The 24413-nt window shown below is 40.0% G+C and overlaps 1 protein-coding gene across 6 annotated transcripts in view; it reads left to right on the top strand.

Moving 5' to 3' along the window:
• Positions 1-24093, top strand: part of chn (zinc finger transcriptional factor charlatan) — a 52113-nt gene extending 28020 nt beyond the window's left edge. For 3 of the 6 annotated variants that reach the window (XM_087358083.1, XM_087358085.1, XM_087358086.1), the window contains exons 2-4: positions 14977-16798; positions 17099-17191; positions 18272-24093. In XM_087358083.1, the coding sequence (XP_087214209.1) occupies positions 15090-16798; positions 17099-17191; positions 18272-19805 (3336 nt within the window). In that variant the 5' untranslated portion in view covers positions 14977-15089 and the 3' untranslated portion in view covers positions 19806-24093. Of the gene's footprint in view, positions 1-11622; positions 11834-14976; positions 16799-17098; positions 17192-18271 lie in introns of those variants that run through there. The other 3 variants (XM_022069797.2, XM_087358084.1, XM_022069796.2) reach the window with 3 other exon arrangements.
• The last annotated feature ends 320 nt before the right edge of the window (positions 24094-24413 follow it).

Raw genomic sequence — 24413 nt, 5'->3', positions numbered from 1 at the left:
CAATACGCTCCTTCAAATGTCGGTCAGTATCCACCAGACTACATGGTACTACAACCAGTAAGACAGCCATCATCTTGCTCTTTGCCGTGAGTAACTCAGGTCTTCTACTATGAGCAGTATTCGAACCTACAACATCAGAAACGAATGTCGACAAAATCGGCTGCTGGAGATCCTGGCACGAACTCTGCATATTCATCAAGACTTCGGAACCGAATATTGCGACTCCTGTGCCGTGAACTTCCCGGACTGCGACCATATCCTGGAAGTGCGGGCAGTCGTCGTTCCCGTCTTCTTCATACATTTGTAAAAGGAAAGGGCTGAGAACCAAGGCTGGGGCTTCACCACCCCCGAGTACGACGACGAGGTTAGATGAGTTGCAACTAGGTGGCAGCAGCGGGGGAAGGGGCACCCAAATGGACAGACTGTGGGGGTGGATGAGGGTGAAGCGAGTTGAGCAGGAAGAGGGTAGTTGAAACAGGAAAGGGGAAAGATGAGTGGGTGGGTGTGGGTGGTATAGGGTGGGCTCAGGGGGGTTGTAGAGGGTATAGTAGGGGTGGATGAACATTTTCTACAGTATTATTGATCTGTGGTGTTGAGGATGAGGGTGGGAGGCAGTTGTAGGACGAGGTGGAAAGGGGGATGAAGGGAGAACGTGAAGAGGGTGGGTAAAACGTCGAATCAATACAAGGGTAAGGCGGGTGGGTGCACCGAGTGGTTTGGGGGGAGGGATTGTGATGATGCCTACTGATGGAAGGGGAAAATCTTCATACACATACTGTACCGGTATGAGTACTGTTACTGCTGACGTCACGCTGAATTTCGATTGGTCGATGACAGGTGCCAGGGGTGGTACTAACAGCACTTATGGCATGTGTTACGTGATCCTAACTGAAGGGCTGTCTTACCCTTTGTTGTTGCCGAATTGCATTCTGAATACACCAGTGTCAAATTTTTACACAGTACTGGATCTAGACTTAGTTGAATCTACCCATTATTTACATGATTAATTTCCGTCATCCGGATAAATTAAACTTCCCACACTCGCTTCACCTCAATTTGAAATCATTCAAACAAACAGTGCAATGGTAAGGCATGTGTCGCACGCATGGGGGAGATAAGAAACGTAGAAATGCAGAATTATAGTCGGAAACCATTGGAGACATATGAAGTTAATATAAACTAAGAAAATCGCGCAGTTAAGTATCGGATTTTTAGTAGGGGAAGAACAAATTAATCGAAATTGGTGGCAGCATCCTGAGAAAACAGCAGTGTGAAACGAAATAAGCGGAGATGAAGTGTGGGCAGAATCAGAGTGGGTGGTTGTGATGTTATAATCAAGTTTCCCCTGAACGGAAAGATCTCTCTGAGAACAGATTCACATACAAATTGAACGAGTGCTGCCGTGACACATGGCACCTTAAAGAAACATGCCGAAGACATGACAGTTTCTCAACACCTGAGTTATAAGACACTGGCACACCCATGAGTTATCTAGTTTGTTTCTGAAATTAATTGCGTTAGTATGTTTATTTACCTATACTTCCCAAAACATTTTTTTACAAAAGCTGAGGCTTTGTGGCAGGACAAAGACAGTAAATTTTGTAATCGTTAAATTTTTCAAAACATGTAAGGCAAATTATAAGGCACAGGCTTAAGAAATTAAGACGAAGGGGTTGTTTCTCAAGCATACAGACTTCTTGTTTTAAAATATATGTCAAATCTAACGGTGACTAACTGATTTTGGAATTAACAAGACATGAGTGTATGCCTGAAGAAGCGTGTCTACACTGCACGACATACACTACTGTCAGAGAAGTTGCCAGTCTGGATGATGAATTTGCAAATAGGTCTACGCCAATTCCGTTCTGTTTGCACAGATTCTGTCATGAATATTTCAAAAGGAACTCGTATTAGTCTTGTGTTTAATTTACACTAACTCTCTGGTAGTTTAACCCGAAGTTCAACGCCGTTAATACCAAATCCAATACGACAGATACTCTGTTAGTTCCTCCAAATCTCAACTTATTTCCTAATGACCCATCTCAATGTTACAGTCCCACTTCCTTCCTGGTATTCAAAGTTACAGCTTTCAAACAGGTTCCCCCAACAAAGTTTTGTATGTACTTCTTGTTTCAGCCTTCCGAGCTACGTGTTCATCTTGTAGCAACATCATTTCTCTACCCTATCAATACTAGACGACTTGTATAAATCATAACTTTCTTAACGTTGTAATACCCTAAATCCTCCAATTACATAATCCTTCATATGTTGAAATATTTTCGGAACACTTGTTCTCTCCGCGAAGTAAGGAATAAAATAACTGCTGTATCATATACATCCTCGGCGGTAAAAGGCATTTTGCTGATTGTGACGCCCCACAATCCAAAACAGTTCTGGGCTCATCCACTTCATATATCAAGTTTTAATTCTGTTTTTTCTTAGCCAAAATGACAGGCTTTGGTGCGAGGCTGGCTTTAGGAAAAAGAGCAACCCTAACTGCGAGGCATCTCGCATTCCGGCATTTCGAATCTCAGCTGATTACCGATTATGTAACTGCAGTTTCCGTGATTTTTCCGTCTTTTATAGCGAATCCGGGGGGGGGGGTCCCCCTTAAAATTTGAACCGCTTTTCTCCCATCTCAGAATCATTCTTACATATTCGACGCTAAATGACTTCTTTAGCTAAAAATCGTTGCTAAACAATCCAATAATAAATCTATAAATGAATATTAGAAGTGGTGTATTGATCGGAAACTGCGCTGTATTGTTACCTGTCAGCGAACAATCAGAATTTGGTGTGCTGAACGTACATGTTCGAGAACAAGTGACAACTGTGGAGGGATCAGAAGAACCCACTGACCATCACAGGAAATGTGCAATATGCATCCACCACGCGATGCCAGGTCATGTTACTGTCCCCACACCTCCGCTTGTTCAAGCAGGTCAAGTTGTAGGCTTATCAATCGAGGGGTTGAATAATTGAACTTACAGCTGCTGTCTGTGAGCCTACTGAAGGCATTGTATCATCTGATTGCCAAGTAATTAATTGACCAAATACAATACAGTACGAGAATGCTTTCCACAGTTTCAGACTGGTGACATGTAATGCACGAGTGATCAAATCCCCTACACCAAATGAAGATAGTACGTTTAAATCGACTGCAATATATCAGAATAGCAACTGTAAAATCTGTGGGACAAATTGATCTAACACCGAAAGATTCGACTACATTAAGGAACTACAGCGAAAATAACCATAATTATTGATATCAACGAAATCTAAATTAAGTATGGACCATTTACCTGCTTCATTCAGAAATTACTACCGTTCGCCAGAAATGGCTCGCATTTTGAATATCCTCAGATCGAAAGTGGGGGGGTTAGCGTTGTCCCTGTTGCTTAACTAAGCACCACGCCATGCAAGCGTAAGGGTGGAAGTACAGCTCCACGCATTCTTAATCTAGGCACTAGACGGAGGTGAGTCCGATGTGCAATGATATTCACGGAAAGATCGTTTCCACAAAATTCGCAGAACAAGTACGAAAAGCTTACTGAATATTGATAATAATTTAAAACCTCTTACTGTTTTCATTCTTCTGTGTGTATTACATAGGTATCTTAAGATTAATACGGCCCGTTTTGTTCATTAATATTAAACAGCATGTTGACACTTCCTACTTACACCACAGACTTCAGTTAGCAGGAATTTCCTAATAAGAATTCATCATCCAAAGAAAATATATTTCGTGGTGCATTCTTAACTCATATATTCATTAATTCTGTAGCCCTAATATTCGATAATTAGAAAAATCTGTTGTGAAATACGATCTGAAGCTTCCACGGCGACTAAGTACAATGATTGCTTCCTTGGATGTAAGCCGTGTAAGGTGGTTTAGTGAAGTGTAAACCACCTTACACGGCTTGCAGCCCAAGAAAAAATCATTATAATCTGCTGTGAAGTTCGGGCTACAAATCGAGTGCCAACTGAATGGGTGTTTTTCAAAAATTGAAGTAAAATTATTGCTCGAGATTTCGTAGTGAGGACGGAGGGAGGGGCGAGAGAGTTCGGGTGTGTTCGGTGCACGATCGATCCTAATGAAAATTTCCAATCGGATTAAATTTCTTTGTCTTTCAGGCTCTCCCATGTAAGATGAAGGAGTGTGATCGCAAATATGGCTAACAGATTTGTTTCTATGACGTAAAGTAAATAGCTTATAACCTACTGCATATTACAGCATCATTTTAAGCATAGCTGCTCGTTTCTCTCTGAAAAATAAGATTCATAAAACTGTAATTTATACCGTCTTGTCTTGTTACTTGAGACTTAGAAGTTCATCTGTGCTGGAAATGTTAAATTATTTTGTATATTTATCAAAGAAATATATGAAATTTTTACTGGAAATATTAATTGCAAAGGAAATTCTGAAGACGGTCAAATAGTAGACCTTGTGCATTCTGAAGATAACCAGTTCGAATTTTGGCCACGTTTCCTGCTGTCCTTAGTTCATTCCGGATTTGTAGAGGACAGGCCTTAGTGTGACAGTTTATGTTCATTCCTACATTTGGTCGTGTGGGTCCAGCCTGAACAACATTAGGAATTAAAACTAACTTGCCGTTGTAAGAAACAAATGTAATGGCAAGGAAAACCTTAATTCACAATATTTTTCTTTAAGACTTAATAACCGTTTCAGAAACATTTACCAGTGGGTAAGATACAAGAAAACAGCCGAAACAAAGAACGAACTACACCCTGTAGAAACAAGGTCTGGAACAGTTATGTGCACGGATCACATACGTCGTTATGTCGAAGATAAACCTGCCAGTGGGTGGATGTCTGAAAGATATTGTTGCTTAGGTCCATAATTGGAGGTCGCTGGTTCAGACCAGCCTCCGCTGAGGAGAAGTGGTAGTGGGTGGATGTGTGGGGTAAAAGTGTGTTACAGTGAACGGGTGAGTAGGTGGCGTCATTTGACTGTTTATGAGTTTTCAAACGAAAGAATCAAAAAATGTGGAAGTGGTGGTATGAAGTTTTGGTGGGGCCAAGGTAATCCAGTGGTAATACTGTAGGCTACTATGAGATCAGCAATCTAGTTGTAGCAGCAGGTGCTGAAGTTTAATTTCTCAACCTATAGTCCTCGATAAAGAGATTCCTGATTTATGAGTGGAGCGCAATGTGTTCAATGTTCGAGCACCTGTCTGTCTTCTCTATATGTTAAATGATAAGAAAACTCGAGTTTGCTGTTTCGATACAAGGGACCCATAAGTCAGGAATCTCTTCATCTAGGACCATAAGTTGAGAAACTCAACTTTAGCGGCTGCTGCTACAACCAGACTACTAATCCCATAGTAGCCTACAGTATTACCACCGGATTACGTTGATTCTTTCGTATAATGCTACTTACAAATACTGTAATATGACATCCCAATAGTTAAGAAAGTAAAAAGTGACCATCTCAACATTATTTTTAAATCACTGATTCTCAATTACGGCCATACTTCGGATATTGCAGAATGTCGTAATTCTGGCATTTCTTTCTGTAGGCCCTGAATAAATTCAGTATATGCATGCTTCCCTAACCAATCAACGACTGAAGCTTATGTTTCCGAACATCCACATCAAAATCTTACTTCAAACTGAATGCGGTCAAGTAGACTTCTTTTACACAAACGCGGTTGCAGAAAAATTTAGTCTGAGAATCGCTGCTGACGTAACTCATGGATAACACGTAGTCCATATATTCACAACGTCTATCATCTCGTCCCCATCAGTGTCACCTTCCTAAGAACCTCCGTTGTTAAGAAACAAGTTCATCTTGCAAGTGGAATATCCAGATCTACACGGTAATTCAAAAGCCCCTGTGCAAGTGACTTGTGACACGCATAAGGGCGAGTGTGTGTGTGTCTTCTGGGCTGTGGCATCGTGTAGTCTGGTAGAAGTTTGCCAACATTTCTATCATGATGATGGAGGCAGCAGGCTATCTGAACAGTTGGTAAACTGCTACCAGACTACAAGGCGCCACAACCCAGAAGACAGACATCTTCGAAGTGTGCTTTGTTCATTTATGCTTTCCAGACAATATTTAATGTTGACTGAGATGTGGAACAAGGAATGGAAGAGGATGCGATCTTGGCTCACTCCACTAAAGCGGGTAACTCACCCTGTAAGTCCATTTGCACATGTGTGCAGCATTAAGTACTAGTTGCGAACGGTGGTTAGTAGCCTATGAGACATTCCGCATTCTCTAATGAACTGGCTATGCGAACATTTACAAAATCTTATTACGGAATCGACAAAGATGTTTTGCAACGACATTAAGAAAATAAAGCTCAATTGCTTGTGGGGAAATTAATCTTAACGGTAGCTTCTGCCGGACATTACTTCACACTATAAATATAATGACTAGCCAAGCGTATTGACACAATTGTGTCATATTTCTATAATACACAACCTAACTTCTTGGGGTAAATTACCTGACTTGTGCAATTTTTCTGTGAAATTTTGAATAATCCTCTTAACAGAATCCTTTCAGCGAAAAGCATACAGAGTTTTCGAAATAAATTGAGAATGATCGCGTCTGCGTATCATACTGTAGAGACCTGTAGGTATTCTGATGCGTATCTCACATCACTAATAGATTACTCATTCGACCTTCCATATTATTAATGAGGTAGTCCGAAAGAAAGAGGAGATAGGGGTGCACAACCCTTCAACACGACAAACAGCTGAAACTGCGTCCAGCACAGGACAGATTTCGAACTGATACGGATTCTGGATCAATCCTAACGTCATCTACAAGGTCCGTCGGAAGGTACAGAAACTAGATTCCTTTGTAGTGGACAGTTTTCTGAGTTTATGTCAAGGATAAAAACCAAAATAGTAAGTTATAAATAATCTGTATTCATCCCCTAGAATGTTTCATTGTTAAGGGCGTTCCTAGAAATAATAAACAAGAATCCTAACAGCCTCCTTGGAGACACCTGCATTGAGCCCCCCCCCCACACACACACACACACACACACACACATACACTCTGTTGCTGTTAACTCCACCTTCATTTCAAGGAGACTCACTCACTGCATCCAAACCTTGATCCGTCCGCCAATTACGACATTAAGTCCTCGATAAATTATTAGGCGAACTGCAGCAGAAGTAATCCTAATTTTAGGGAAAGAAAATTAAGTATGCCCTAACAGTGTCAGTTAGCTATGGAAGTGGAATACGGATACTGCAGAACAGAAACTACAATTTCTTCCTTAGTAAGGGACACTTTATAGGACCACAAAGACATTGGAGAAGTAGGTATTTTCACGCTAATAAACATTAAAACTATTCAACTTAAATATTTCAAGTACAGACCTATATTAAACCAATAAGTACCTAAGGATACTAACTACTTTTAAGTTAAGTTCCTTGTAAAATGTTTTGAATTTATCGAGGTTCTAGTTTTATAAGAAGATAATTAAAACTCCACGGAGGAGAGTTCTTGGTAAGTTAATATTCGCACAGCCAGTCATGAAATTCCCCGCCTTTTATGAAATCCAAACATTAATTATTTGCTCACAACAGCCTGTCACTATTACATGTTCTCAGCTGCATAAATTCAGTTAATAACCTCATTTCTTACTTATATCTAACAAACTAAAGATAAACAAAAATATACAAGATTCAAGCTTACGAAACACTAAAACTGAGGACAGTCAGGAAAAAATGTTTCACCTCTACGAGCTCGTAAATGAGAGGACGAAAGAACTTGCAACAACCTCGGTTTTCAACGCTGTCAGAAACAAGTTATGAACAAAATTATCAGCTCTAAATGTTGTGTAAATGCCATAAGACTATGTAACAAGATGAGAGTTTTCATGTTTCATTTAGCCATCACATAATAAAACGTATTAAACGGAATATAATTTTTAAAGATACTTTCTTCTTGTCCAAAAGATAAATGCCAAGCTGAAGTCCCTACTAATGACTTTTGTAATTAGGTTTTAGAATATACCTCTACCTATGACATGGATTCAGATAATACGGTAACTGTGCCACCAAATAAGTCAGATTTTTTTACAAACTTGAAGTGGTTATCCGAATATTATGGCATTCTTTTGTACACTATTTTAAGAACTGTTTGAACAGTTCGTCTCTTGCGTTATTATTTCGTTCATATCACGTGAGGGCTGTTCGTAGAACGTAATGTCCTGTTTACTTCTCACTTCTCTCCCTTGTATTCGACTTACGAAATCCGCCTAAAATACTGTGAAATCAACACCCAACTCTGGTACTGGTACATATCTGTCAAGGTTTATAACGCGGTCTGCGTCGTATTCACAAAAGTAAAATGTTCAAAACTGCCTTGTATTGTTTTTTGTTGAATCTGTGTTTGAATATGCAAAACATCGAAACCTAGCATCGTAGTTTAGCGGTCACTCCTACTTCGCATTCCAAAGTAACATGTTCGAATCTTGACTGGGGAAATGGTTATCCTGTAGATATTTCATAGTTTCATAACTCTCTATACATCGCAAAATATCCCATCCGGCGAAATATAACGTCAATAGTAGATACAACGTCGTAAAATAAATCATAATTAATAACCAAAATGTGTCTACGAAGGTGGTCAAGTTTATAATATCACCCCAACACATAATTAAAAGCGTTTTACAAACGCCGAACTGAAAACAGCTATTAAACTGCAGTACATCTGAATGCACGAAACAAATAATGGCTACTGTGAAGTTTGAATGACAACCAAGTAGGGGAGAAGGGGGCTAGTTCTTGCAATTTTAAATTACGATTGTTTGTACATTTATTCTTAAAATGTACAAAATTAGCATTTTTGGCTTCAGGTACTACTACTATTCGGCTATATTAATAACACTTTTTCAAAGGCCTATTCATTTTTGTTTCATAACAAAATTTGTTAATTTAAGAGAAGGCGGTTTGTAACAATGTGCCCTGTTATGGTGTTAGTTGTTACAGTGAAGGGGAAAATTGTTGCAACACATTGTATTAGTAAACAGAAGGAACAATTCAGACCTTCATTAAGTAATTAATTCAAACCAATATACCAATTAACAATTAATTACAGAAATTAACTTCAAACATATGAAACATTTTCATCATATATTAGCAGTTTGACTTAACGAGATTCTTCCAGAAGAGACTTCATCAGCTGCTAACTTAAACGTTTCCAAACTTGAATTATCTCTATTAGTCTTCCTTTTGTATGTTCGTACCCTGATGACGGAGGCAGTATGACCTCTGAAACGTTGGTTAACATCGACCAGACTACACAGCGCAACAACCCAGAAGACAGAAATCTTCATACTCATCGCCCTGATGACGGAGACAGTATGACCTCTGAAACGTTGGTTAACATCGACCAGACTACACAGCACAACAACCCAGAAGACAGAAATCTTCATACTAAGAATCGCCCTGATGACGGAGGCAGTATGACCTCCGAAACGTTGGTAAACATCTACCAGACTACACAGCGCAACAACCCAGAAGACAGAAAGCTTCATACTTATCGCCCTGATGACGGAGGCAGTATGACCTCTGAAACGTTGGTTAACATCGACCACACTTCACAGCGCAACAACCCAGAAGACAGAAATCTTCATCGCCCTGATGACGGAGGCAGTATGACCTCTGAAACGTTGGTAAACATCCACCAGACTACACAGCGTAACAACCCAGAAGACAGAAATCTTCATACTCACCGCTGTGAGAACCTCAAATCTTACATAAAATGTAGTCATTTGCCAACACAAGTTATTGCAAAAGATATGGGTCACGCTGATACACTGTAACAAGGTGCCCCTTGTCCAGTGTAACGACTGGCCCCACAGTACGTAATTTTAATTTAACGATCAAATCAGTGTCAATATTCGACTGAAGTGAAGAACGAAGTACATGCATTGCTCTTAATATAAAGAGCTTTATGTAAGAAAATTTTAAGGAACTTGCCTTTATCACACGATCGTGGAAGTGAGTTCAAAGTCAAAAGAAAATTTTAAAAAAAAAACACTTAAATCAACCTAGCTCACGTAATACACAAGCTACAAGTACCATACAACTTGCCCGTGTAACAACTAGCACCCTTCTCCCCTACAGACAATACAGTCGTTCAGTATAATACAGACTTCACTGAAAATGCAAAACTATTCATATTTTCAGAGACATCGGAAGTGTTTCAAACCTGGGAAACAGGGCGAATGCACTCTCTGGCCCCAATCCACCTCCAACTTCATTGGACATTTTGTAAACATCTCTACTTAACTTGAGAAAATCCGAAGGAAGGGCAGATATCATTATCAGTTTGTCTTCCACTTGAGAGTTGTAAAGTTGGATGTTTATGGTCCCTCCGGACATGACTGAAGTTTATTAAAAATTATTATTTTAAAAATTACCGAGAAAACATATACATATATAAACGTCATAGAAGATAATGCCTGAGTTTGTTCACCCCTAGGAGGTGGTGGGTAGACAGATGCGGGTGCTCTGCTTCCATCTTGCTGACGTTAGTTCTTCACACCCACTGTCTACCCACTCCTTTTCTGAATGACACAAAGCTAGTAGTCACATTTTGGCTATGAAACTTTAATACCGTATCGTATTCTTTGAGAGTTTAATTTCTTGGTAAGTTCCGTGTTCACAAGAGCCCGCCACCGGACCGAGTCCTAAGCCACATGAATGCAATCAACGTCCTTCATTTCTGTGTCCCTAAGATCCATTTTAATATTTTCCTCCCTACGGCTGTGTCTTCCAAGTGTCTCTTCCCTTCAGGTTTCTCAACCAAAATTTCATGTACATTTCTCGTCTCTCCCTGCGCGCTATATGCCCCGCTCATCTCATTCACCTTTCCATGATCACCCTAATATTTGGTGAGAGCAGTGCACATTATGGAGCTCTTCATGATGCATCATGATCCATCCTTCTCGTAAAATAATGACAATTAAAAGTTACCCTTCTAAAATTTAGTACATAAAGGTTAAATAATCTGTTTCTCTGAGAATCATATATAACCCGTAAATACAAAATGCAGTCACTGATTCTTAAAGCAGGTGGTACATATAGCTGCAATCAGATTAAACCTAACGGAAAAGAACTGTGATATCTTTCATCGTCGGTCAATTAATTTTGAAGAAATGAGCCACAAAACTTGCAGGTCCACTTGTTATAGGGACAAACGGGGAGAACGAGGATTCGATCCTGTCTTTTGAGCAGTACCCATAGCCACAGTGCACGATTCTCTCTCACTGACAGAACACGAACCCATCAGAATCACTGAACTACAGGCACACAAGTAACCACTGCCACCCACTTTAGGATCATATTTTTTGGGACCCACCCTGTTGTGGGCTCTTCCAACCCAACCTGGCGGTAGCCTAGCAACCGTGAGGGGCAAATCCTCCCCGTTCCCCATCCTCCTACTCAAACCCATCCCACACAAACCTCCAGCTTTTTTACCTCCCATTCTCCTGATGCACGTATATATATGTGTGTGTGTGTGAAGGGGGCGAAGAGAAAGAGGTGGACTGAAGAGAAACGGGAAGCGAGATAGAGGAAGGCGAAGGGTGGAGGGGGGGAAGTGGGGGCGGGGGGGAAGCCGGACTCGGTGGGTCGAACATTCATCCACCAACTTCATAGCAGGTGACATTAGCGTGAGCCGATAACGTTTTCCTAGTGTTGCGGAATTTTCACAAGTTTCATTTTTGGAAAAGAAGAAAAAAGACGGGGTTAGTTTTCAAATATATTGAGTAAAAATAAAACATTCGTAATTATGTTTATCAACGAAGGAAGACGGCCGCAACCATTCAAAATATTTTCACAGGTAAATGAAGCTACATAATTTTAAAATGCATGCTGTCATGACTTTATCTGTTACACTGAATATACTTAAAGTTTAAACCACCCGCGCTGGCTGTATAAAAAACCTAGATACGCATGAGAAGAAATATACGCATGCGCAAAAGCTTCTAAATCGACACTGTACGGAGTACTGCAAAATAACGCGTGGCGTCATATTAACCGAATTCACTCTACATTTTCAAATATTGAAGTAATTTTGTTTATATTTCCAGGTATTCAATCATATCGGGTATTGTTTACAAGAATTTTAGAGCAAATATTACTAAAGCTTAACAGTTCCAGTACAATATTAGGAAGACGTAGAAGATATTTTAAACGGTACATTTAGCCTCAGTTCAGTGATGATGAAAATTAACTGAATTTAAATTATAAGGTGTGTGCTAAATACTATTGTCATGTTATCATGCAGCAAACGCCATCATGAACTGCATGATTTGTGAAATAGGAGCACAGAATTGTATACTACCACTATGATACACGTGCTTAGTCCCACATACATACAATAGCCTACGTCCTTATGGAATTAACACTCAAAGCACAACCGCAATTGAAGTACAAATGCAAACATAAATTCCATTACCAATTACAAGTCTCCGTTAAATTTGATTAGGACGGATAATCCATCTGTTATTTATTAATAACAATCGAGTATAGCCGACGTAACAGATTAACGCAGTCATGTCGGAAACTCTGCCTACCACACACGGCGAACCTTTACAATAATAAGTGCTCAAGTAGTTACGAAACTCATGAGAATGTGTAATAACCGAGTTCCTGCAATCGGACTATGTAGAACGGAGTGGTGGAACTGGCGACCCGCGGGCCACATCCGACCCGATACCATATGAAACCACGCCCGAGAAATTATGTTAATTTGTTCCCAATTGCTACCAGCTCATTTGTTCTCTTTGCGCCGAAGAATTTGAAGAAAAACATCCGTGATTCTTGTCTCGTCTGCTGCTTTACGTAAAAATGGCACACATGCTACTATTTATATTTAAGCATATATTATAGTAATTTTTCATTTCGAAATAAGTGTTGTTAAAGAACTAAGATTGACTTTTAATTTTAAAAATATAGTGTCAGGATGGGCTTTCTAGCCCTTGGGCCCAACAGGAAAACGTCTTGGCTTGAGGGAAGAAAAAATCTGGACTACCCCGGTGTATAAAAACACTTAATTTACAGATTTACTTCAGATACATGCCAATTACCAGATCGGGAATACCACCGATCTATTTCCATTTTCTGACATCTTGAGACCAAGAATCAAAATACATGAAACCGCAAGTATTTTCCAAGACATCTGTGTTTAATGTGGCAATAGCTTTTACTGTCAATTCCATATTCCAATATACAATATAACAATTAAAACACAAACTACCACAGCCACGTTTAAACTCTGAACGCAGCAACCAAGAGCGCGTTGGCTTATCCAACTGGTGTTAGCTACTGGACTTTCTTTTAAAACGGAAGGCAGTTAGTGCTACACTGTTCAAGAATAGTTAAATCAATGTAATTCGTCTAGACGTGGCATCGGTGTGTTAACTTCGAACAGCCAGCCTGTCTCCATCCCACTGCGTTCCATAATTCATCCTGTAAACTAAAAGCACTATTGGCAGTTCCTGAGAGAACTAGTTCTAGAACATGGACTCCCACCTCTTCTTCCATCTCAAACCTGTTTCAGTACTCCCTCGAGGGACAGCTTCGCCGTGCTTTTTCCCTCTCTTCTAAATAATGCCTAACATACAGTCAACCACATCTATTGTGTAATGCCCACCAATAATTCGGTCTTTGGCTGGGTTCCATCACGTCAAAACAGATGGGACACAGCAGAGACGTTTTCTATCAGCTTAAGTTCCGTGTACATACGATATTACAACAGACAGTAATGACGTCTTACAACAAAAGACCTAGGATTAATACTGTATGATATCCGCAGTACCTTATATCGATTTGTTCTGAATATGGTTGAATATTTCTTTCCGAGACCTATACTACCTAACAGATTACTAATAAAATCTTATAAACAAACAATTTGTGCAATGTCACAGAAATTTTTTCGAACAAAATTATTCATTCTGTGAGGTAAAATGTAATGACTGGCAGCGCGACGACGTAAGAAGTGCACGATCTCTGGCCGCTTAAACAAGAGAATCGCGGATTCGAAACCCGCTCGAAGCATGGAATTTTTTAATGTGAAAAAAACCTTACGACTGTTTCATTCCCAAACTAGGAGCTGTACACCTGTAGACCTAGGACCCATATCGGGCTGTAGACTAATAACAATAATTTATTACGAAACAAGTAAACTTTCAGCTAATCGGAAAAAATACATGGGGTGCGCTATGCTGTCACTGACGTCTTATGAGCTGGGCTACTGGGGTTCGATTCCCAGTAAGAAGACAAAATAATAAATAGATACTGGGTGTTATTTTCCCAGAACGTGAAACTATCATCTCCATCAAGGTTAAAAGAACGCGTGGAGCTTTACCTCTATTCCCCACACATATCTTCATGGAGTAGTGCTTAGGCACTGTGGCAACTTTACTCGATGTTTCTTTCACAGGTAATCACGTAGATGAGATAAGTGAAATCTTTCAAATGCCATATCAACAATGTTTAAATCCATCGCAGTCTAAAGTTTTTCAAGTCATCCTACATGCCTGATAAAGTCGCCGTAAATATTTCCAAGATGTGCAGAATATTTTTACGCATTCAGCAGTAACAATTTGTATTTGCTCCCTATAATTTGGTGTTTTCGAGTTGTTTTCAATCATCAGTGGTGTTTTTTCGGAGGAAATGAATAGTTCGGAACATACGCTGCAAACTGAACTCAGTGGGCAATGTAATAATACGATTGGCCTAAACTGTGCAAGGTTTTTGCACAGCCTACTTACTCATTATCACAGAAGAACATGGGCGATATGGGCTAAATGATACTTCATTAGGATATCGATAGTCGCTCGCCTTACAAGTACGTGAATTGCATGTGCACGTCCCGAAAGTCAAACACGGATGTCGTATCACAACATTTCAGGGTTAGGGTTCCCACAGCAGACCGGTTCCTTCCTCAGGTCTTTCCGTATTCTATTTTCTTTCTTACAGGCTCTGACTCAACAGTGACAGACAGCCATTTCGATGCCAGAAGCACGTCGGAGCAGTGGTGAGCGGTACGACAGCCCATCGTATCCAGTTCCTCCGACTGGATACGGTGACCAATGATGGAGGTGGCATTACCCATGGCGGCGGCAGCCAATATGGATTGTTACGAAGACATGTTTAAGGAAATCACGAGGAAACTATACGGAGAAGAAGGGTTGCCGGACACGAACGGGGAAGGGTGTACGGGGGGAGGAAGTAGTAATAGTGGAGGTGGGAGTGAGGGCGGAATAGCGACAAGCATGCGCGCAGCGGCCGCGGCCGCCGCCGTTGCAGCAGCAGGCGTAGGTGTGATGCCAGACTATGAAGGGGAGGGTAATGGTGGTGGGTTCAAACCCGACGATGGGCATCATTCACATGGTGGTGCTTTAACGGCTTTCGGACTGGCGGCATTAATGCAGAACGGTTTCCCCCCGCCTCCGGGGATGTTGAGTGCACATCATTTTCAAGAGGCAAAGTACAGAGGCGGGTCTGCGGGAGTTGGCGGGGGTGGACATCACCATCAACATAACACCACCACCGCTGGCAACAGTAATACGGTGGCCACGGCAGAGGACAAGTGGGTTCCCAGCGAAGAAGTGCTTCAGTGGACCAGCTCCAAGATTGCTAGCTACAACCCGGCCCAGAAACTGTTTCGCTGCTCCGAATGTGAATGTGTGGGTTTCCTATCCCGCGTGGCTGAGCACTGGCTTGGAACCCACGCCAACCTGCGGGTGTTTCAGTGTCCTCAGTGCCCGTATTCGAGTGCCTGGGCGCGCTGCGTGAGAATGCACCTCACTCGCCAGCACAACGTCACGGAGGCACCCGGGGACGGCGTGGCTACCTTGTATAAAGAAAACCCCGTCCTAGAAGAAGTTACAAAATATTTACAGAGGCTGAAGACAAAAGTGGAGACGGCACCTCTGCCAGCCAATAGCAGTAGTGGGGGAAACAACCAGAAACATCAGCAAGATTTCCATCATCAGCCTCCGAGTGGTGGTAGGACCAACACCTCGACCGACAATCAGAGTACAAAGCGTTACTGCTGCACGTACTGCCCGTACGCCACCGATCGGCGTGACCTCTTCACGCGCCACGAGAACATCCACCGCGAGGAGAAACCTTTCCAGTGTTATGTGTGCCAGAAACAGTTCAACCGCGCAGACCACGTCAAGAAACACTTCCTACGCATGCACCGAGATTACCCATACGATCTCAACCGCATACGACGCCAACCACCTAAGAACGCCAGCGGCATGTCTTACTATCACAAATATAATAACAACTCGACTACACCCGGGACCAACAACACGCATCGTCAGCAAGACAACCAAAACAACCACCAAGCAATAATGACACCGCCGATCCACCAAGTTCACCACCACCATAATCTCAACATCCCCGGAGGATTCTCCTCGATTGGCCTGAGAACTGGTACGAATCCTCCACCGATCAGTAAACTCAAAACACAGCCACCTCCCCCACAGCCACAGCAGCACAATCACAACGGCTGCAACGCCAAGTCTCACGGAAGCAAGACGAAGAAGAAGGGTGAAAAGCGTTATTCGTGCTGTTATTGTGCGTGGTCTGGTGTTGATAACTGGTGCCTGAAGCGTCACCTCAATACGCATCTGAAACCATTCGTATGTGTTCTGTGCGACTACAAGGCGGCTCGCTCTGAACGACTCGCAACCCACGTACTCAAAGTGCACAACAAAAGGGCATGTGGCCGGTGTTCCTTCCTAGCAGATGACCAAGCTCAGCTCAGCGTTCATCTCCAAGAGCACCAGTAAGTACCATCTTGCTGGCTGTGCTGACAGTGATCAAAACTTAACCAAACTAACCAACCCTTAAAAAACTGCTGTTAACTGCAAGCCCGTCCGATAACGCACTACACAACACCAACTGTGATTCAGACCTCTGTTTCTGGCTCGCTCGCACTACCGCACTTTGCTGTTATAATGATGCTATTGTTCACTCTTCATCTTCACTCTGCTACCACCTAATGTGTGTGAATTATACATGAAAAACATGACCTGTGTTTCTAACAATCACCCTAACCACAACCCTCCTTTCTCACTGTTCGCAGTCCGTTGGAACATAGAAACAATCGTTCTTCCAACAACGTCCTTCGAAATGTTGGCTTCACAAGCCATCCACCACCAATGCCTGGCTCCTTTGGGTAAGAAAAAGATTACTTCCATTTTCCATAGCTTTTGTCTCAGAAATATTTATGTAATTCCTATTATCCATTAATGTCACTAATGATGGAAATAGCATTAACGTTTTATAGAACGTGTGTCCTAACTTTATACAATTCTCATTTACGTTAGGAAATAAACAACCAAGTTACAGTAATTGAGACAACGGTACGAGTGTTGTGGCCACATTTCTTAGACTTGAATATCTCATTATCTAATGTATTACATGCAAAATGAAATTTCTGGCAACTTCGTCATCATTACAGCCCATATTCTGTTGATAATTACAACTGTGACAAAATGACATTTATTTAATGTTTATTCTAGATGTTGTAGATAAAACTGGGGAAATTATTGGAATCATTGCCCAAAAATTGTTTAATTTAACTGTAGATTCTCAAATTTGATGCTGTGAGAAGAAATAATCTTTACCTACAAGAAACTGAAGAACAGCTATTGGTGAAACACTTTGCCAGCTTTGAATAAGTAATTTTATTCACATTGTTCTCATAATTCTCAAGCTCTAATTGCAATAGCTCAGGCAAACCACAAATGTCCTAGTTCAGTCTTAGAGCAGTCCATGTGGAATTTTCAATTAACAAAGTGGCACTGGGACAGATTTTTCTTCAAGTACTTCTGTTTCCCCCCTGTGAATCATAACTCTACCAAAGTTCCTTACTCACTATATTCACCCTCATCATCTGGGGCTTGTACCATGGGCCCGTTTTAGGCCACAATACCAAAAGACTCAGTCTCACTCTACAGCTATCATAACTTGTGCAAGAGACCAGAATTATTTACTTCTGGACAGACTTTGGGGGAGGAGACTATGTCATTCCAGTATTTTGGTGTTTCTATCACACAGTGAAAACACTTTATGTTATCATTTCTACCTAGTTTAAAGAATTATACGAACCCATGGCTTTAAATAAGATGCCTCAGTACCGTTGCTCCATTACTATAAGATAAGAAGAGGTGAATACAACAGGGATCTAGATGCAGCACTTCCATATGGGCAGAAGTTGTATTAATTGGTTGATGTAGACCCCTGCCTGTTGCAGGAACCAGAATGTTGGCTCCACCAACAATGGCCACAGCCTGGTAAAACGCGAGCATTTCGAGCTGGAGGCAGTCACAGCTAGTGCTGTGCTGCAACAACATGGTCGTCTGGTGCCTCCTCCTATTCTACATGGCCACCAGATCTCTGGAGATGAGCAGTACATGCGGGCAGCGAAGCAACACTATGGTGCTGCACGGCTCTTCCACTACATGGAGGCCTCGGACACATCTGATCCTGAGGAGAATGGGACCGACTACCCAGAGGAGGAAGAAGAGGAGCCACCTCCATTCATCTGCCGTGAGTGTGGCTGTGAATTTGTGGACGATACCTCGCTCGAGACACACAACTACACACATCACCATACCAAACGCCTATTACCTGCGGTGGAGACTACCAGCAGTAGCAATAAGCCCCTGCCGTACCAGTGTAGTGTCTGCGGGTGCAGCTTGGCATCGCAAATGGCCATAATGGAACATATGCGTACCCACACGGGACTTCTGGTCCACTGCCGTGCAGAAAGCTGTGACTTCTCAACGCCTCTAGGCGCTGATGCCCTGCGACAACACGTCGCGACGCTGCACCGGGACGAAGGTGGCTGCTGTATAGCTCGATGTCCCCACTGTGGGTTGGCGTTCGGTAAGGGAGATGCGGTCGAACGCCACCAAGGGCAGCATCATGATGCACTGGATAAGTGTACCTTGTGCGACGCAATCTTCAGGAAACATTTTGCCAGAACGGTAAAAGACAGTGTGAAAAACAATGTATGCAATAACAGGAGATGCAGTAATAGTGGATTGATTGATTCAAATATGAACCATTCTACCTTGCTTCAGAGGGCAGAAGACCACAGCAGTCGTGATGGAACTGCGGGATCGAAACGTTCCAGAAAACAGAGCCAACCAAGGAGAGTTGTTCCAGATGTTCTTGATTCGGAGGCGGAGATCCAAGTCTTGCGCCACCCGGGGTTCCTCAGGAGCCGATTACCAAAGAGAAAATGTTGGACCAGTACTGCAGAAATGTCACAACTCAGGGACAAATATGTCGAACTGCTTCTGGCACGGAAAGGTCTGAGGTGCAATTGGTGTCGGCAGGAAATGTCCACATTTCCTTACCACACTGCAGCCAGTTTGGCATCCCACCAGCTATGGCGACACACCAGGACTAAGTTTCAGTGCGAACATTGTGAGCAATCTTATCGACATCGCTACCAGGTGGTGCTCCATGCTAGCCGGGAACACATCACCATTAAACCATCTTCATCCACGAGGTCATCACCACAGCCACAATCGGCATCATCCGAACCAGTAACAGTGCCTGAACCTTCTTCAAAGGAATCAATACTTTCACCTGTACCTGTACCAACAGAATCTTCATTTTCAAGCATCAATGTACCTGATTTATTAGAAAACCCTAACACACCTGTACATACATCCCCCATCAGACAACCTGAACCCTCTCGTTTGGATGACTCATCCATGCTGAACACACCTCTGGCTGAACCAGTGCCTCTCAAATCCTCCTCCTCACCATCATGAAACATATTCACACCATAGTAGCATTTACAGTCTTCAAACACATTCTTTCTATTGATATGTAATCTGTGTGTATAATAATGCTTTCTTGAGCATTGTAATGTGTGTCATTCATAATAGATAAGTAGATTTTCCAATATTAAATATATTTGCAACAATCCAGAGAATTTGCGCCCATATTCTATTAGTTGACACTTTATCAGTACTTAATGTGTATTTTAAAAAGAACAGCTGCAGAGATAAGTGCACGGTGGATTCACTTATGTGAAACAAAAAACAGAGCCTAAGTTATGCAAGCAATAACTGCCTGTGGGTAAGACTTCTTTCATTTTTATCATTCAACATTCTAATATGAATACGGGTTGATAAATTATCATGCCTGTGACCACTTAAAGGGTAAGAATATCAAGGTAGCATCAGCAACTGTGAACAAGGAATCTTGTGGTATTATCAGCTGATGTGATGGCATAGTCCAGATTTCATCCACAGCAAAAAAAATTGTTCAATACAAGACAGAAATATAGCAAAAGCGTAATTTAAAATAATTTTATAATATTATGGTTACTGAACTTTCTCCATCTAGTATTCTGAACAGAAAAACTGGATGTTCCCATCCTCCATTAAACAGAGGTAATATCAAACAATTGACTGGACTATTGAACTGAGAATGGTAAGACATCCAGTTTCCAAAACACTGTGTTCTGTTCAGAATGCTGGACAAAGCCCAGAAATCCAGTAATATTAATTGTAATATACAATCATCAGAATCCTTCAGAACTAATCTGAATACAAGTTACAAAGCCATTAAGACGCACCCAAGGAGAGGATTGCAGACAAAATTATAAAATGTGGAGTGTAATCTTTGAGGTTGTGAACACATGTAATCTTGCAGATGATTACCAATATCACAAAGAAAGATATCACCTCCATCTTCAGAGTAGAAGATGATTACTGAAAATGGAAATGATATGCCATTCAAAAATGTTGGTTACCTTCTACAAGACTACTTGGTATCAGAACTCAGGTCAAAATCTACATTCTTACAACACTAGAAATTTCAGGAACAATCAGTGCAGAAAACAATGTTAAATTTTCCTTGCACCATTCTAAATCTGAAGCACATTCAAAAAGAAATATTCAATGCCTATATTAAAATTTAAAAAAGTCGAGCTAATGACTACATCACATGCAATCAATTCTTGTTAAAATTTTAGATTCACTTTAATTCCCAATTCAAGTGCATGGTATGTAACTACAACCGCTAATAATGGAATTGCCTAGCAGTAATGTTGAAAGGAACTACATTCTGTATTCCCATTTGAAGTCTGTAAACAATTAATACTGTGACAGTTCTATTCCAGTTTACTGAGAGTCTACCTCTTGAAAAACACATACAGCACATAACCAGTGGTCTCTTTCTGGCTCCTGCATTGCATTAACTGTCGGACCGAAGAACTTATCAAGATCTCTCATTCAGATTATGCATTGCTCTTATTTAATCTTGAAACTACATTGTTTACTATTGAAATCTTTGAGAAGGAGCAAGGTAGAGTCTAATTTCACAGCAGAATTGTCTGTGTCCCAAGAAAGGTGAGTTTCCATACTTAGAGTCCCAGGCATTCAGATTCTGTGTTAACACAGTGACAGTTCAATAGGTTTCAATTTTACTATAATCAATGTAAATGCCTTTCTACTATAAGATCACTTTGTACAACAAGGGATATTGAAAGGGATGGTAAATCCACTTTTTTAATGGAGAATTCTGTAACTGAACAGGTTTTTGTTAACTTTAAAATGCACTTTATATTGAAACATATTGATGAGACAAAATTTGGTTTGTACTGGATATTTTTACTATGGTTTTCCTAGAAACTCTGTTACTTAAAATCATGTATATTCAATAGTCTTGTAAGATACAGGGACTTCAGTGATAATATAATGGTATTTACATCATATTAACCTCTTGAACTGAAGCTCATCTGAGTAATATTTAAGAACTCAGTCCATACCTCAAAGAAAGCACAACATTTCACACTAACAAATATTAACTGGTCAATACTGTTTAAGGGAATTGCAGCTGTATACACCAAGAACCACACAAAACTCATAAATAATAAAATATAGCATTACTGATTTGTAAAGCAGATGGTACACATAGTCACCATGAGACTTTAAAGGGTTAAAGGCATAATACCTTCAAGTGACATGGATGAGTGTGTACAGTCGTTTTTTATCATCTCTTAATGTAAATCTGAAATACATCTGTGTCATATTGTTTTAGACTGTTCTTCCATCATGATGGCAGTCACCATTACTTGGTAGTAGAATGTGAGATGACAAATGCCCCATACCTATTTTACTTATGTATCTGTTCACAATAAACAGACAACACAAACAGTGGCAGAAAAAGTTTAAAAAATTTCCATTTAACATTTAATGACAAAGGGTATTGTATATCATACCAACTTTTTAGAATCTGATTGACTTAAGTTCCAAACTCTGCATATAAATTATTACTTAATGGATTCCACTTTCGTTACACATATTAATATTCATCATTAATTTCTGTGCAAAGAGTGAGTCTGTAATTTGGTGAGATATAGGAATGGGGTCAGTATTATGTAAATATAACTTAAGTTTCAAAATTTCACATGTAATCTTACACAATGATACATTTGTTTTAAAAGAGTGAAAAACTGCTGACCTGACAGTATGTAACTTAAATCTTCTGCAAACTAAAAAGCTTCTCTACCAGCTAAGGTACAAATGATCTGTTATGGTAAATAATTTAGTTGGTATATTACTGATGCAGTAGACAGAAGATGTGGGTTCAAAGTTCACCAAGGTGGCAGTCTTTTCACCCAGTTTAAAATTATAATAGGGTGTATAATTGTTATCTTACCAGACCAGTGTTCCCGAAGTCTCAGAAGAATGCCATTGAATTTTGTTGATGGAAAGAAATGTGTACTGAAAGAAAAAAAGATGTTCAACATTATGTATAGTATTATTAATTAATTGTAACAAATTATTTCTAAAATTGCTTTGTTTTTATTTCCACTTAAGAATGATATGGGAATAAACTCTACTGACAAAAGATACAAGTGTGCACAGCATGTGGCAGACCTGCTACTCTGGGGTCATTACATTTTGTAAACAAAAGTTTAGGACATTGAATATGTACAAAAAAAGTGTTGTTTCATATTCATTCAGTATAAAGTAAAAACAAATCATGCGGATTGGTACTGTTATTGACTGACATGTCTGCTAAATTAATTGTAAACACTGTTACTGTGTTACACCATCAATAAAATGTTTGAAGGGTTTTTTGAGAAAGTCTAAATAAAGGTTAAAAATTTATCATACAGCATTTTCATATTACTTATGGGAAGATGTTTTACTTGCACTGCATTTAAAGTCATCACAGTTTCTAAAACAATGTGAATTAACATTTATCAGATTTTGAGATCTGACACTGTTGAAAACCTTTTTGGACACCTGGTCACTGTAGTTTAGCACAGAAACCCATTATCCCAAACAAAAATTTTACACTTTGTTCAATTCTTAAGTAATTAAGTTTGTGTTCTGGTTGTTCATAAATGCACAAAATAAGATGAGTGAAAATAACTAAACATTTTAAGTTTGGTTGTGCTTTCCACAACATTAAAGTATGATGTTGCATGACTGCCAGCTAACTATATATTCCAAATGACTGTATGTTACCACAGTACACTGCTGAACCATTAAACCCCACAAGTCCAACCATCTTCAGTGCAAACAAGAATGATTTGCTAGCATATTAATACTAAGGATCGAATAACATTGTTCTCTGATCTGGACATATAGGCTATAAATTAAGGCTTGGGCAACAAAAAGAATTTTTGCATGCTTTATCAGTGTCAAATTATTATAACCATATATTCAAATGTCCATCATATATGGAACTGGGTATATTTCCCTGAACTTTTTTTTCTCATAAGAATTTGGTAAATAGGAAGGAGTAATAATAAACTTTGCTCATTCAACCACTGCCAAATTTATGGGCAATCAGTATAATTTCAAATGTAGAGTATAGTAACATGGAAATTTAGAGAAATAAAGAGGTATTCCAATAATATTTGATATTATAAACAGGTCATAAATTATTTAATTTGATTATATTCTACTCAAATTCTGAAATGATCTTCATATGGTACAGCATAATATCTTTACAATACTGACAATGACAAGTGATCTGATGTAAACTGTGCTGTTAAATACTTAAGACAAATTAATAAATTCAAATTAAACCTCATTAATTTTACAAGAACTATGTAATATATTCTGTTCCTACCAGGTTACTCATCATGTATACCTCATTTGTAAGAAAAAATAATATAATGAAGCTGAACATCATTAAATAACCTACAAATCAAGTGACACGGAATATGATTTGTCTGGTCTCTGAATATTTCCAACTATGTATGAGAAGTACATGAGCTGATTATTTGAAAAGCATCAGAGAATTAATGTATGTATATGATTGACTGTATCTGTTTTCAACAATTATTTTTCATAATTCATATTTAAGATTACAACAGAGCTGGACATCCTTATCATATAAATTTCCTGTTT

Source organism: Zootermopsis nevadensis, unplaced genomic scaffold (genome assembly GCF_977971745.1).
Source record: "Zootermopsis nevadensis isolate Lab colony 2312 unplaced genomic scaffold, Znev_1.0 Znev_ptg000029l, whole genome shotgun sequence".
Lineage (NCBI taxonomy): Eukaryota > Metazoa > Arthropoda > Insecta > Blattodea > Termopsidae > Zootermopsis > Zootermopsis nevadensis.
Note: the sequence above shows the minus strand (reverse complement) of the source record. Positions and strands in the feature narration are given on the sequence as shown.